This window comes from Lycorma delicatula, chromosome 6 (genome assembly GCF_047948215.1).
Source record: "Lycorma delicatula isolate Av1 chromosome 6, ASM4794821v1, whole genome shotgun sequence".
In the NCBI taxonomy this organism is placed as follows: domain Eukaryota; kingdom Metazoa; phylum Arthropoda; class Insecta; order Hemiptera; family Fulgoridae; genus Lycorma; species Lycorma delicatula.
The window spans coordinates 142,676,902-142,692,543 of NC_134460.1; the positions used below are offsets into that span (position 1 = coordinate 142,676,902).

The following is a 15,642-nucleotide window of genomic DNA, read 5'->3' on the forward strand; positions in this document are numbered from 1 at the left end:
TACGACATAGCGATTGACAAAAGTCCATAAATTTTCGTTTACCTCTTTGTTTTTCATGTTAGCTTACGTAATGTAAAAAAGTATGAGATTTTGAAAATACCCTTAAATCTTAAAAACTCATTCCAAAAAAGGTTACTAATTTTTTCATCCTTTTTACATTTTTTACGTTGCGTAGCCGCCCCCTTACTAAAAAAAATTATGAGAAAATAAAAAAAGTTCTTTAAATATTGCGCTGAGACAGTTTGGCAACGTTGTTCAAAAACAGATTAGCATAACCAAATTCAGAGAGAGCATAGTCTTTTTTTCTATTTACCCTGTGGAACCACTGTAAGGTATTACTTCAGAGGATGAATGAGGGTGATATGAATGAATTTAAATGAAGTATAGTCCTGTAAACTCTCAGGTCGACCATTCCTGAGATGTGTGGTTTATTGAAACCCAACCACCAAAGAACACCGGTATTCACAATCTAGTATTTAAATCCGTATAAACGTAATTGCCTTTACTAGGATTTGAACCTTAGAACTCTCATCAAAGAGTTCTTGCGTCAGAAAAGAGCTGATTTGCGATGACGCAAATCAGCTGATTTGCGATGACGAGTTCACTACTAGATCAACGCGGTGGGTATGAGAGAGCATAGTAGAAGAAATATTTTTCAAATAAAAACCTAGGCATATTGATATTATTGATGAAAATAAACTATTTAAAATAAATAAATAAATCAATAAGATGTAAAATGTGTTATTCCAAATATTCCATTGAGAAAGGAAGAGCTTATGCTCTTCCTTTCTCAATGGAAAGTGATCAGAAAATCACCATTACAATTAAAACAAAGCGAGACAATGGCTGTCAATTAATAATGTGTGTTCCATATTTTATGGACACTCATATTTGTGGGGGAAAAAATTTTAAAAACTACAATACCATTAATTTTTGTGTTGTTCATCCAAGTTAACATTTTATTGTATTAAGATTTCAGACTACTAATTTTGTTTTTTACCTTTAATTATTTTGTTTTCAAATGAACACAAGCAGTTTAGTTAAACAGTCTAAATATTAGTGAAGAAGTAGTAATATATTAAAAACTTGAGAATAATTAAAAATTGGGAACACGGTTTCTACTGCATCAAACACGATCAGAAGTGCGCCGAACAAATGTAAAAAAAAAACACATTATGTATAAAAATTTATATGATAATAAATAAATAAATTTATATTTTTTATATTAAAAATTTATAATTTGTATTAGATTAAAAAAATTTATAATATTTTTTTTTTAATTTTTATAAATTAAGTGTTACTTTGAAGTAGCTGAAAAAATAAGCTCAATCGCCATGAGAGGTTATGCCCATCCCAGTTTTTTTTAATTTTCAATATTCTTTATAACCACTTCATACGAGTATTTATATATAAATATATCAAATATTTACTTAAAACTTTTTTTTTTTAAATCGTAACAGTATTGAAAAGTTTTTCAATTTATGAAAACAAACAAATTATTGAAAATAATTTTTGCTCAGCCGTTCTGTAAATACACGGAGAAGGGTATTCTCTCTTACGACCGTCAATCTGTTAAGGTTGTTATCAGCAAAAATAAAATAATCAATAGCTTAAAAGACTTAAAGGGGTATTAAAAAGTTAAGTACGAAAATAGCTATCTGCTTATTTGCTATATCTGTACAACTTCAGAAAGTGATTGCGCGCGCGCTCACACATATGTTGTATTCACTGTAATTAAGAATTTATTTGTCTGGTTACGATTTACGTGAGGATACGTTATCACGAAACATATAATAAGAATTTAGGACATAACGTACGCCCTGAGCAAATAAATGTCACTAAGAAGTGAAAAGTTAGAGAAACCATACAAGAGAAAATTTTTATACTAATTTTTTCTATTAAAACTCAGCAGTGCATTCAGTTAACCTCATTAAATTGCGGCGATTTAAGTATCATATTATTTACTTTATTAATAAAACATCTTGGTGTGTATTTTTATCGACCGAATTTCGGCAACTAATCGACAATAAAAAAAGTTTACATTAATAAAATAGATTCACTGTGATAAAAATCGTTGTTTATGCCGCTTTTTAGATAATTTTTTTTTAGCTTTGAATGACACGGTTTTTATTACTTTTGAAATTTTTTATTACGATATTTGAGGAACAAATTTTTTGTTAATATTTACCCAATATGTTCTTATACCATTACACTTAACCCAGTATTACTTTAGCTAGCAAAAAAATAATAAATAAAATATCGATATTCTCGAAAAAGTTATAGAAAATTTAATGATAATGCGAATTAATATTTAGAAAAAAACAAAATAGAAAAATAAATTTTATGAAAGAAATACGAGCATCAACATATATTAAAATTATAAAAATTTACTATACACAATAGTCTCCTCTTTTAAAGGTATTGAGACCTAGTCTAAAAAAAAAAAAATGCTCTGACTCCGGCATACAGTACGCCCTAAATGAGAATGACAACGAAATTTCTCTAAAACGAAATGAGATCAAACTTCCACTCAAATTATTTTTGTATCCTTAGGAAATATTGATTGCTTTTTGTTCTACTCATAACTGAATCTTTTCTAGTTCTTCAAATAAATTAAACATCCCGCTTGAAGGTTTTTCACAGTGAAGATCAGTTTAATTATTATGTAATAATAACATAACAATTTTTCCAAATGATTTCTATCGCAAAGGGGCTTTAATAAATAAATTCCTTAAATAAGTGTTTCAGTGATAAATCTTTTTGTAAAATCTTAACTTTTACTGTTATAGTTTTTTTTTTAAACACTGGATGAAATATGTAACTTTCGTAACGTGATCACATACGAGGGCGCCTCAGCGTCGCCATCGTCAAAACTCATCTATTATTTTATTTTTTTGAAGCTACTTTTTAATTCTTGTAAAATTTTGTTATTTTTTTAATTAATTATTTTATTAATTTTTGTTAGAATATACAGTTCCTTTTTTTATTACGATTACAAAATATAACAAGAATTTTAATAAAATTATTAATTATTTATACAGTACTTTCTTAAAAATATTATTACAAAAATAATGTTATATAAATGACGCTATAAAAATATATTTATTATAAAATATATTATAAAAATAGAATAATAAAAACTACAATATAAAAATTGTTCATCGACCACCTGGCTGAAAACTGGTTTTTACATATCGTCTGGGTGTTCCCAGCAAATGAGTCGCTTGCAATTTTTGCTAATAATTATGTCTTCCGGTTTTTTTTTATTTTAGACGGGCCGAAAGCAAGCAAAAGCAGCTAAATTTCGCTGGTGGAACTAAACTCACTCATCCTCTAGAAGTGGTGTGGTGGTATGTCGTTTTCAGGTACTCGATACAGTTGTCGTAGTCTCATCTTCGTAATATTGGGAATATGCGTCTCATAAATCTATCGCTTAGGTTGTTGTTCCATTAGAGATCTGAGTCTTATTAAAAGCTCTCTCATATATGATGTTCTGTTTAAGTTATTGTTATGCTTGAAAATTACATTAGCATTTACCCTTCCAACACTAATAACAAAAAACAGCAAACTCAGCGACCACCGTCATGCAACTTTAGAAATAGAATATTTTTTTTTTTTTTGCAAAAGCGTCAGATATATCTAAACAATACTTAGTACTATTATAAAATGTAATTATTTCTGGCATGGTCTGTTCACCCGTTTCTTCGTCAATTGCATTCTTCGTCATGCATTGATCAAAGAACACACAAATTTTATTCTGTGTTGCCATGTTCGAAACAAATATCGAGCTACCGACTGATCTTTCTTTGTTTTATGAGATAAAAAGTAGTGGAATATCTGATTTACCCTTCCGCAATGTGCCAGCAATGGTGAAGCCATGATGGAAAAGGTTTTCTGCTAAAGGAACCGATAAGAGACTGTCGTATGTTATACGTTCCTTCTTCTAACGATCACCAATCGTTCTGCAGTTGCTGTTAGCTCCGTGTCGACATAGAAACGACCTCTATGTTGATTTCTGACAAAAACTTCTAAGTTAGCTGAGTAATGAGAACGCACATCGGTACACGATCAAATTTTGATGCCATATTTTCTTGGCTTTTTGGGTATGAACACCCTAAAGCTACATGCTCCTCGAAAGTTGGGTAACATTTCGTCCAACATGACATACGTACTATGGGTGTAATACTTTTTAGATTTTGTGATGAACGTTGAAAAATTTCTCTAAAGCAATACATTTTATCTTCGTCCTTTCTTTGCGAAATGGAGAAAATTTACAATCATTGTTCAACATTTTTTTTTACCTTTCTTCACTCCTTTCAAGTTCGAATTTCTAAAACTCTAGAAATGGGTTTGTAGATATTCACATGAAGATTACAAACATCCAAACTCAAGTTTATACCTTCATTTGCTACCGAGAAATTAAAAAAAATTGTAAATTTCATTGTTACTCTATTTTAACCCTTTAAACTCGGGATTTCACAAAATTCCTTTCTTAGTGTGCACTTACACCGTAAGAAGCACGTGCATACAAATTTTCATCAATTTATCTTCAGTAGTTATTGCTGGGCGTTGATTTTGAATCACTTACAAGTTGTTTTATATATATACTAGCGTCCTCGTCGTGGCTTCGCCCAAGCTATATGGTTAGTTGCGTCTCCCGTCGCGGTCAGGGGATATTTAGCCGGTCATGGCTCGCTTCGCTCGCCCTTCCCCTCTAGCCAGAGGGGGCTTTGCCCCTCGGACCCCGCTGTGTTCATTAAACTCATACTTGTGAGAATAATAATGATAAATAAAAATTAAAGCCTGTTCAATTTATAAAAAAAAAAAATCAATGTATTTTAATTTCTTCAGAGCAACAATTTGGTCAGTACACGACCCAAAACTTTTACTGAGCTAAGAATGTGGGTTTCAAAACAATCGACCTTCATCTTAAAAATATTAGTTATAACTGAATACTCGTCCTTCGTACCGGTAAAAATGTATTTTTCCCGATTCTTGGCGTTATCCGACAAACACCATTACGAGGTGACCGTACATCGTTTCTCATTTCTTTTTTTAATTACTTTTATTTTATGATTTTTAGTCAAGTAACCGGATGCAGGTGCAGCTAATCGCGTTGCATATACAGTAACAGTGACTGTGTTGATTGAGCTGCTTTCACCGTCGCACCCCTTAAAATACCTAAATTAAAAAAAAAACTCGAAAATTGTTTTTAAATATTTATCTGAAGAGTATTTGTAAGCCCCAAATCTGGTTAATATCTCATTTACTACAGTCGGAAATTGGGAAAATTTGCAATCATTATTCAAAACCTTTTTACCTTTCTTCACCCCTTTCAAGATCGAATTTCAAAAAGTCTATAAATGGTTATTTAGATATTTACATGAAAATTACACACATCAAAAATCAAGTTGATATCTTCATTTTTTACTCTATTCATTGTTACTCTATTTTAACCCTTTAAACTCGTAATTTCAAAAAAAAATCCTTTCTTAGTGTGCATTTTTGCGGTAAGAATAAAATGTACACAAATTTTCATCAATTTATTTTCAATAGTTTTTGCTTGGCATTGATGAATCAGTCAGTCAGGATAAGTTACAAAAATTATAGGTATATATATATATATTTAATTCTACTTAATTCATGCAGCAAAACTAATAAAGATAAGTATCAACTTATTTCATTTTATTTATTTTATTCCATTTATTAATTAATTCTTTGAATTATTTATTATAGATAATTCTGAAACTCATCCTTGATCCCAAAAATTACTCAATGATCCATTAAGTGATTAAAACCTCTGAAAAGAGATTTAAGTAATATGAAAAGTATTCTTCATATAAAAAAATAACTCTGAAAAACCACGATTTTACTTTTTTCTCGTATGTGCTATTTTTAGGTACCACAACTTCGGTGCAACAGTTCCAAAAATGTTTGGTTGACATATGATAAAGTATAGAATATAGAACATACCATATCTTTACACGTATCAAATTTCACGACGTTTCGTCCTTTTTTTTGTAATGATAAGACTTTCGAGAAAAAATGGATTCCTACGTTCTCGGAGATCGTACCAAAACGATTTTTTAGATTTTTTAATAAATAATTTTACGACAGTTTAAAAGTTACCCATTTATAAATTTATGCCGTTACGTGAAAATAAATGAAAAAGTTTATTAATTTATCATCTGTCAGCTATACGTTGCATCAATACATATGATAAGCTGGTCCAAACGGATATGGAATGCTATTCAGAAATCCGTCCTTAAAATATAACAAAACTTGAAACTTAGACCCGACATTAAAATAAACCTTTGAAACACGTCCGATTACAGAATCACGCAGCAGCAAGGGACACCGTCCAGGCTCTGCGATTCAAAGGGAGAATTTGTGATACTCCCGCCACTTTTGCATTCCATTCCATATGATAAGTGAGAATAGAATAAATGTTTTTTTCTTTTTTTTTTTTTAGAAAAGGCAATACCTAAATTTGAAAATAAAGCGAAATTTGATGACTCTAAAGGTACAAGCTACATTTTAATATATTAATTTTTTTTTCCTTTTTTGATAATTTTTTTATTTAAAAACATGAAGATACACCAAGTTTAAAAACTCAAGTACACCAAAACAAAATCGTAATAGTTGTGTTTTCAAAAAAATTATAAAAGTACAAAATTTTATTCTTAACCTTTAGATGATTTTTATTCTAAAATAATATAGAAAAAATGATTCTAATTTGATGAATAATAACAAAAATTCTCTCATGATTTTTGTTAATAAAATTATGGCTGCTTAAACAAAAGAACTTTCTTTTTTAACACCTGTATTCTTTAAAATTTTGGCAAAAATAACAACTGCTCTACTAGCCTTGATGGCGCAGTTACACATCTATGTTACACTTACCTGATAGGATCTCTACTCTCACACAGTTTTAAATTTAGTGCCCACAACATACGGAATATTTTAATCATAATCAAACGTATAAAAGATAATTCTATTTTTCATGTTAATAATATGTTTTAATTTCATTTAAAGAAATATCATGAAAATACAAAATAAAGAAAATACATTTTTTGGCTCGTAGATAAGTTAAGGAAAATGAAAATCTATTGCTATGTTTTTATGATAAGCGTGAACGTGATTTTCAGTATCTAGAGTTTTTATTACCATTATTTAATTTAAACGATAACATATATCAAGATTTACTTGTCAATAGTTAAAAGTAAATAAATAATTTTTTCAATATACTGCATTTATATTTTATAAGGAAAGAAATTTCCCCGATTTTTTTGACAAAAACTTCAGCCATTAGATTTATTGTCCAGTCACCGGAGAGAAAACAAAATCTCAAAGTCAGTCACCGCCAGATTACTCCTGGAATGAACTAGCCCTGTAAGTCCAAAGATATTCTCAACATAACTCTAACAAACGAAAATGTGGAAAGGAGGTGGTTAGTAAAACAGGACCGTCTGAGGATCTGCAATAAAGAAAAGCGAAAAGCAATCACAACTAGGAAGCTCAAAGCTCTCTCGATGCAGTAGTCAACAATCCCAAGAAGATCAGGCATTTTATGCAGATGGAGGCAGGATATTACTGATCAGAGATTTCACGTAGACGAGGTGCTGCAGTAAAAATTCGGTTTTCTACTGGAAATAAAAGAATCATTGGGGAACACCTTCCTGAATAAAAATCCCCACTCATTCTCGAATTATGTAACATAGATATATACAATTAAACTATAAACCAGATCTCTTCAAAACGGAATTGAATTATTGTTTTTTAACTGAAGTTGTATACTTTCAGTAGAAATTTTGAAATGATTAAGTTCAAAGCCAAATTTCTCAACAAAAAAAAAAATTATAACATTACAATTTATATATTTTCTTTTAACATGTAACACATATCTTGAGGTACTAAATCTTTACTAATATTTTGAGTACTTAACAAACAAATCAATTACTAAACTTGTTACTAAAATAAATTATTTTTTCCATTCTTACTTGTTCTATATATTTTGTCTCTGGTTTGAAAAATACAATTATGATGAATACTGGATTTGTGTGATAAAAACTTAAAAAAATTGTTTTAACAAATAATTTTAAGAGTTAATTTACTACATCTGGATGTCAAATAATTTATTCCTGTTGTTATTTTAGCCTGTAAAGTTGTTGAATTTTAAAATTTAATTTTTTTTAAAACAGTTAAACTAATTTTCATAGAATTTTATCAAAAAAAAAACCTGAACAGATATATTAGAAATTTGGATATATATCGACAACAGAAATGGCACGAACTCAAAATATTGACCAAGACATTATGACACCAAATGAGTACCAAGACAGTTACCACGATTCTTATCTAGAAAATACTGATGTGGCTAGATTATCATCACTTCAACATTCAAAACGTTCATTGAATTAATTAATTACTAATAATTAATTAATAAGTATAATTTATAAAAATATAGTTTGTATATATATATATATATATATATATATATATATATATACATATTTATAAATATTTATTAGTAATATTTTTTCCTTAAGTGTATTCGAAAAACGTTTTTGGAAGTACGTGCATCTTCATTTTCGCTTTGAAGTCAAATGTTAAATAAAATTAATTATAAACTAAAATAGAATACTTAAATTTATTATGAGTTTTTTTAATACAAATACGATTTAGAATTATTTTAATCAGGAAACGGAAATACCATCGAAACGCTATTTGAATAAATTTAAGCTAAAAAAAATTACTTCCATAATTCCGCTTTGCTAGATTCACTTGTTAAAGATTTTTTGTACACACTAGATACATAAGTACAATAACACAGTTGTAAGAGCAGTCGTTTTATACGACATGGAAACCGCAAATCTAACTGACTGGAAATTTACTCAAGACAAAAAGAAAACTTTTAAGAAGGTTACAAACAGAAATAAAAAAGTAAATATATTATAAAATTGAAGACCTGGAAATAACCTTAAGAAAAAGAAGACCGAGATCTAGACATGATCCGAATAAACCAATCAAGGCTAAACAAACAGATTTTTCGATAAACTATGTAGCAACAAAAGTCAAGGAGGCTATGTTAAACAGATGAAAGAAGAGCTCAAAAAATTCAATATTACAGAAAAAGACTGACTGGATCCAGTGGCGGATCCAGGGGTGCCATGGCCCTCCCCAAAGGCATTTTGAAAACTCAGTTGAAAAGAATTTAAGCGTGTTAAAAATACTGTATTGTCAAAATAACCAATTGCAAGTTGTAACTCTGTAATTAACATGAATATATCTTTTTTCTTATTATGTAATTAAGAAAGACTGACGTCACTTGCTCTAATGCATATTCATAACGACATGAAAATTGATATAGATTGTGTTATCGAGCGGTAGGTTAAAATGCGTGATTATCGAGATGAATTTATTTTGTAAATAAATTATTATTATTGTATGAAATAAGATGTGTAAAATTTTGGATTGTAATGTATTAATTATAAATATTGCAATGAATGAACAAACAAAAATCAATTTAATTTAAATATTTACCTTTATCCCATCTTATATTATTATATAATTTTAATCGTTATGGCAGTTTTGATTAAAGTTGTTAGGACTATACAGTCCAAGCTTAAAGTTAATTTACCTTGTGGAGTCCCATGAGGGTCACTTCGAATAACTTGCAGCAATTTTTATAAATCGGAATAAAACTGAAGAAACTTAATCACATGGTTTTGGCGAAACCGTCCCTTTTTGCCTTTTTTATAGCAATACTAATGATACTATGATTGGTTAAACGATTTTTCTTGTTTAAAAATAAATAAATAAATTCAGAATACAGTATGGATCCAATAAACGTGTAGGAAATATTATATTCTCAAACCAGTTAGAAGGGTGTAGGAAAATGCGATCCTTTGCCCCCCCCCCCCGTAAATGTACAAGACTACATTTACATTCACACATATCATCCTCATTCATGCTCTGAAGTAATACCTTACGGTGATTCCGGAGGCTAAACAGAAAAAAAGCGGTGAAAAGAAAAAACTTTACTGAGATAAATAAACTTTACAGAGATTAAAGAAATAAGAGGTAAACAGTCCAAAATATTAGAGAACTTAGAAAAAGAAAGAAACCTAATAAAGTGTGATATTTGCGTGGCCTTTACAAGCCTATCCGCGAAGAAAAAACATTTTATATGCGTCTACAATAAAAGTATATATACAGCATTTTTCTTATATACTTATTCACTTATCATTTTATCTCCACTTTTTACTTATTCACTATATTTATTATACTCTTAATTATGAATTTTAAATAAGGTCTACGAAGTCGCAATAATTTTTTTTTTTTAAATATGAATTTTCGAAAAATATTTTGTAAATATTTCTTTAGGTAATCAATATATATATATATATATATATATATATCATGATTATACAACAAAAAGGTTACATATTTTCTTTATAGATCTGCTTACATGGGGATACAGGTGTTCTTCGGTGGTTGGGTCTCAATTAACCACACATCACAGGAATAGTTGACCTGAGACTGTACAAGATTACACTTCATTTACACTCATAGATATCCTTAGAAATAATACCTTACAGTGGTTCCGGAGACTAAACAGAAAAGAGAGAGAGTGAGGACTGCTTACATAACAGGTTGGAAATTAACTTAAAAAATTTCCAATAGATTATAATGAAACCTAAATTATAGTCGTATAATTTCGATTAATATACAATTCATTCAAAATTTATGAAGGTATTACAAACACTTTTCAGTTAACTGGTCTAATGTAACTTTTTAACGTAGAATTTAGAGTTCGTCGATTACATATGTCTTCAAATTAAAATTAAAAAATCAAATTTTATTTTTTATTATTTAATTTTTATATAATAAAACGTACAGTTCTTATTATTGGACAAAATAAGAGGCTACTTTACATTTTTTTTAAATAATCAAATTTAAAATTTAACAGTTTCTGAAACGCCCCGTGAATAATGAATGAAAAATCTGAATATGTTTGTGTTTATATGTTGAAAAACATGCGCACATATGTGTTTGTGCGAACTCAAAAGGCAACAATGTTCTTTCGATTTTAATTTTTATTCTTAAATATAAAGTTTCTCGGAAACAAAAACTTGAATTTGCATTATTATGAAACCATTTCAGCTAATATTTTTAAGATGTAAAGCAATTTAAATTGAAAAATTATTTTCATTTTATATACTAAAAAAATTGGACTGAAACCCTATTTTCAGTCCGTCTGGGCGTTCTATTGGACGAATCAGGATATTTTTTTTTTGTTATTATTATTACTGTTATACAATGACCAAAAGATATGTCATCAAGCGTTATCGGACCCCAAACTTGAGTATCCTTCGAGAAATCTTCAGAAGATTCTCATTTATTTCTTATTTGAAGAATTTTACGAGGTAATTACTCGTAGGAAAATCACTTTGAAGGTCTGTTAATGCTCGATGAAAATAGGTTTTCATTTTATGTGCTTAAAATTCTACTCGGAATGATTCGCAGATATGTCATTAAGCATCGACAGATCTTCAAAGATATTTTGCTGAGAGTAATAACCTCGGAAAATTCCTCAAATAAGGAATAAATGAGTCTTCTGAATGAAAAGAACATCCCAAACTTGAGACTCAAGTTTGGGGTGTTATCAGTCAAATTGAGACTCAAGTTTGGGGTCCGATGACGCTTGATGATATATCTGTTGGTCATTCGAGAAAAAAAAAATCAGCCCGATTCGTCTAATAAAGTGCCCAGACTGGAGATAGGTTTAAAACGCGCATTTTACCAGTGGTAGGATAAAAAATAATAATGGGGTTGGGGTGAGAAATGCTGTAATTGGAATAGGTTACTAAGCAATTTTTAAAAATATATAAAAATACTTTTAATAACGCTATGGAGCAGCACGGGTCCACTAGTTACTGTTATTTCGTTTTAGTTTTTAGTAAAGACTAATGATAATATCTGTTCAAATAAATTATTCTATATAATAAATAAGACTAGATTGAAATTTTATCAAAATAACGAATAGTTATTGAGAAATCGCGGTTTTAAAATTTTTTATCCTTGAAAGGTAATAGTTTTTTTTTCTTTTTTTGGGACTATAAAAGAGGATGTCTTAATATTACGATATTATTAAAAATAGAACGATTTTTAAAACTCAAATCAAAAAAAAAGAAGAAAAAAAAAGATTTGCATGTTGTGGAACCTCTCCAGGCTATTTCATCTAGTTTGTTTAATTGTTTGTGTATTTGAGATGCACTCATTTATCTAGATTTTTTTAGAAAGATTTTTATAAATATATTTTAATGGACTTTTTATACTGGCCTCAGAAAATATTCACAAACTGTACTTTAATTTAATGTAAAAGTCTAGATAATAATTTGTAAGTAAATTAAAAATTAAAAACTTCCCTTTTGTATTTTCGTAATCAGAAATTTGTTTTTTTTTTTTTTTTTTTTTTTTTTTTTTTTTTTGTTAATATAACATACAAAATGAATTTTTTTAAATTTATTTTTTATTTTTTTTGTTAATTAACATACAGAATGAATTTTTGTTTATTTTTTTATTTTTTATTTTTTTTTTGTTTGTTTGTGGGCGATAAACGCCTGGGCGTTATCATCGCCCGGTAGTTATTATTAAAAGGGCAAAATAACGTCAAAATAATAAACCACACAGGGTGTAAACGTAACATTAACCATATAATAAAAATTTACTAAAACAAGCCAAGAAGGCAACACAAAACCAAAACTAATACCAAAGTTGACAAAGTTGATATAATATAAAAGCCAAAATAATAGAATAAAGAAAGTATAAAAACTTACCCAACTCCGATGGGTAATTAACTATGTATAAAATAGAAAGGATTTTTTTGAAATTTATTTTTGTTATTCTGAAATCTTGAAAAATTCAAAATTTACTTAATGTATAATATTTTACATTTTACAGAAACTGTATTCGGCATTTAAAAAAATAATAATAAATTTTTTTCGTAAATTATTCATAAGCTTTATACATATATATTTATTTATAATAGATTACACTTTTGAAATCTTTCCTGTACTTAAGAAAAATTTTTGTAAGCAAAATATTATTAATTAAAAATGAGAAAAAATAATTAAAGTAACTAAATGAATTTAAAAAAAATAAATTGATAAAGTCGAATTAATAGATAAACAAAATTATTTACATTATCAAAAATAAAAACACAATTACTGAAATAAATTTTATATCATTAAAAAGAAATTATATATTTTTGTAAAGCGACTTTAAACTTTCTTTAACTATTTTAACATCATCTTCGTGAATAATTTAAATAAGATTATATAAATTGCTACTGAAGAACGATGATAAAATTTTAAATTAATAATTGAAAAATAGCGAGCAGGCATTTTTTGGAAATAATTCGGTTAATTAATACCTTTCTGCCAAATGTACCGTTGAAAAATAAATATTAATAATCTTTATTAGCTGTACTAATCAAGTAAATGAATCTCAATCAGAAATTTGTCGGGAAAAGAAACTGTAGTTAATAACTACACAAACAAATAACAACATAAACAAAACTCTGATTGGCGGTCATATTTTTATAAAAAATATCTTGTGTACAGTTCTTTTGACAATCATAACCAAATAACTGTTCGTCATAATAAGAATGAAATAAAAAAATATTATCACCAATAAGGGAACTAGTCGAGAGATTTAAGCAGACCCAGGTAAAGATGAGGATCCTAAAATGAAAAATAAAAAAATAAAATAAAATAAATATATTTAAAATAACATTACATTACGTAATTTTTATTGATGTAATTAATAATTTAAAAAAGTATTTCTTTGTGAAAACGACTTACCAAACGATGAATCAAACGCGTCAATTTCACAAACTGACATGCATATAAAAATAAATAAAATACTGTAAATTTTATAATAATTATACGTAAAGTAATGTGTTCTCGTTGCAGATTTATAATTATAAAGGCACATTTCGCACAATCTTATTATTTTCGTAAATTTCAATAAAAAAAAAAATTATAAAAATGTACACGCACTCTTTTCCACAAGAAATATAAATTATAAACAAAACTTCAAAAAATAATATTTTAAAATCACATTTAATTATTTACATATAAATTAAATAATAGTTGTTCATTCTATATATCTTTCTTGAAGACTGACACTTCTGATGTTTTAATATTATTAATGTCGTATCGCCCTGCCACCACTTTCCAAAAATCTAACCTCAACCGCGTTTACTTGAAACCTTGTAATATGTCTTTCTTATAGACACAAACACCGACAACACGAAGCAGTTGAGAGCAGTTTCGTGAATGAAACTCTTTATGTAGTGGGGGGGGATCTATAACTAGTAGTGTGGTTACTGCGGGAATATTATCGAAGAGGGGGAAAAGGGAATGAATACTCTGTAGAAATCGAATTTTATAATAATAGTATACAGTAGTTTATCCTCTTTATTTCCTATTTATTTTTTTAAATCAAGTCTACCTGGTGTCACTTCCAAAAATGTAATAAAACGATTGCAATTTTTTTTTTAAAGAAATAAAAAAGACTAAAATAAAAATATATTTATTCAATACATAATGATACTATGTTATTTATTCTTAAATAAAATTTATAAATAGAGATATTTAAACATTAACGTAGCTTTTCATCATGTATGGAGATTGAAAGTCAAACATGCATATATTTTCGTGTGTACACAATTCTTTATGAAAATTTCACGAATGGATAAATATAATTTTGGATCAGATTAATATATCTGAGGTTACTTTATATCAGGTTGTAATATTTTGTTTCTTTTTTTTTAAATTTTAATTAGATACGTCTTAGAATGAGTGTTATGAGTATAGGCGACCTAGAAATAAGAAGATAGAAATCAGTAAGTAAACTATTATATCATCATAAAGTAGCAACAAGATTCTAAAGCAGGTATACTAAAGTAAATTAGGGTTCACTGGACAAACATACTATTGTATATCAGCACGTCTAGCCTTCTTAAAATCCAGGAATGTACAGCTGTACTGGTGATTCTTTCACTCTGTTTATCACAAGGTCAGGCTGTTTAATTATAATTATTAAAAGGTTCGTAAAAAGGAAATCTCATTAATGTCACTTCTACCTCAGATACTTTATTATGTAATTATAACTAGCAAATACCCTTATGAAATTCGAAAATGGGTTGTGAAAATATAATAATATTTCCGAATAACCGTGATGTGTTAGATCGAGAGTGTACCAGATGCATGTAAACTTAGCATTCAATCTATTAACAAATATCCCGTTTGAATTTTGAAAATCGAACGATTGTTTGCAGAGATATTATAAGAGTACACCATTGCACCTCCTAAAACAATGCCCCAGGGGCACCCCGTTTTATTACTAGTTGATGGTGATGATTGGTCTAGCCGTCCACTTGGTGCTCCATACCTCACCACTCTAGCTTCACACGCAGTCCCCACGGGAACCCCATTATTATTAAACAGAACTTTTTAAATTTATTTAATATTATTTTCTTTAACGTAAATTCAATTCTATTATTTATATAATATTATTCTTTCGATTGATTCGAATCGATTCAATTCAAACTCAACTCATTCAGTGATAAGA

At 28.3% G+C, this 15,642-nt stretch overlaps 1 protein-coding gene across 1 annotated transcript in view; it reads right to left on the bottom strand.

The window, feature by feature from the left end:
• LOC142327008 (uncharacterized) overlaps positions 1 to 14,322 on the bottom strand; it is a 56,251-nt gene extending 41,929 nt beyond the window's left edge. Inside the window, exon 1 of the mRNA XM_075369757.1 lies at positions 13,869 to 14,322. Within this exon, the coding sequence (XP_075225872.1) occupies positions 13,869 to 14,001 (133 nt within the window). The 5' untranslated portion in view covers positions 14,002 to 14,322. The remainder of the gene's footprint in view (positions 1 to 13,868) is intronic.
• Positions 14,323 to 15,642: the final 1,320 nt, after the last annotated feature.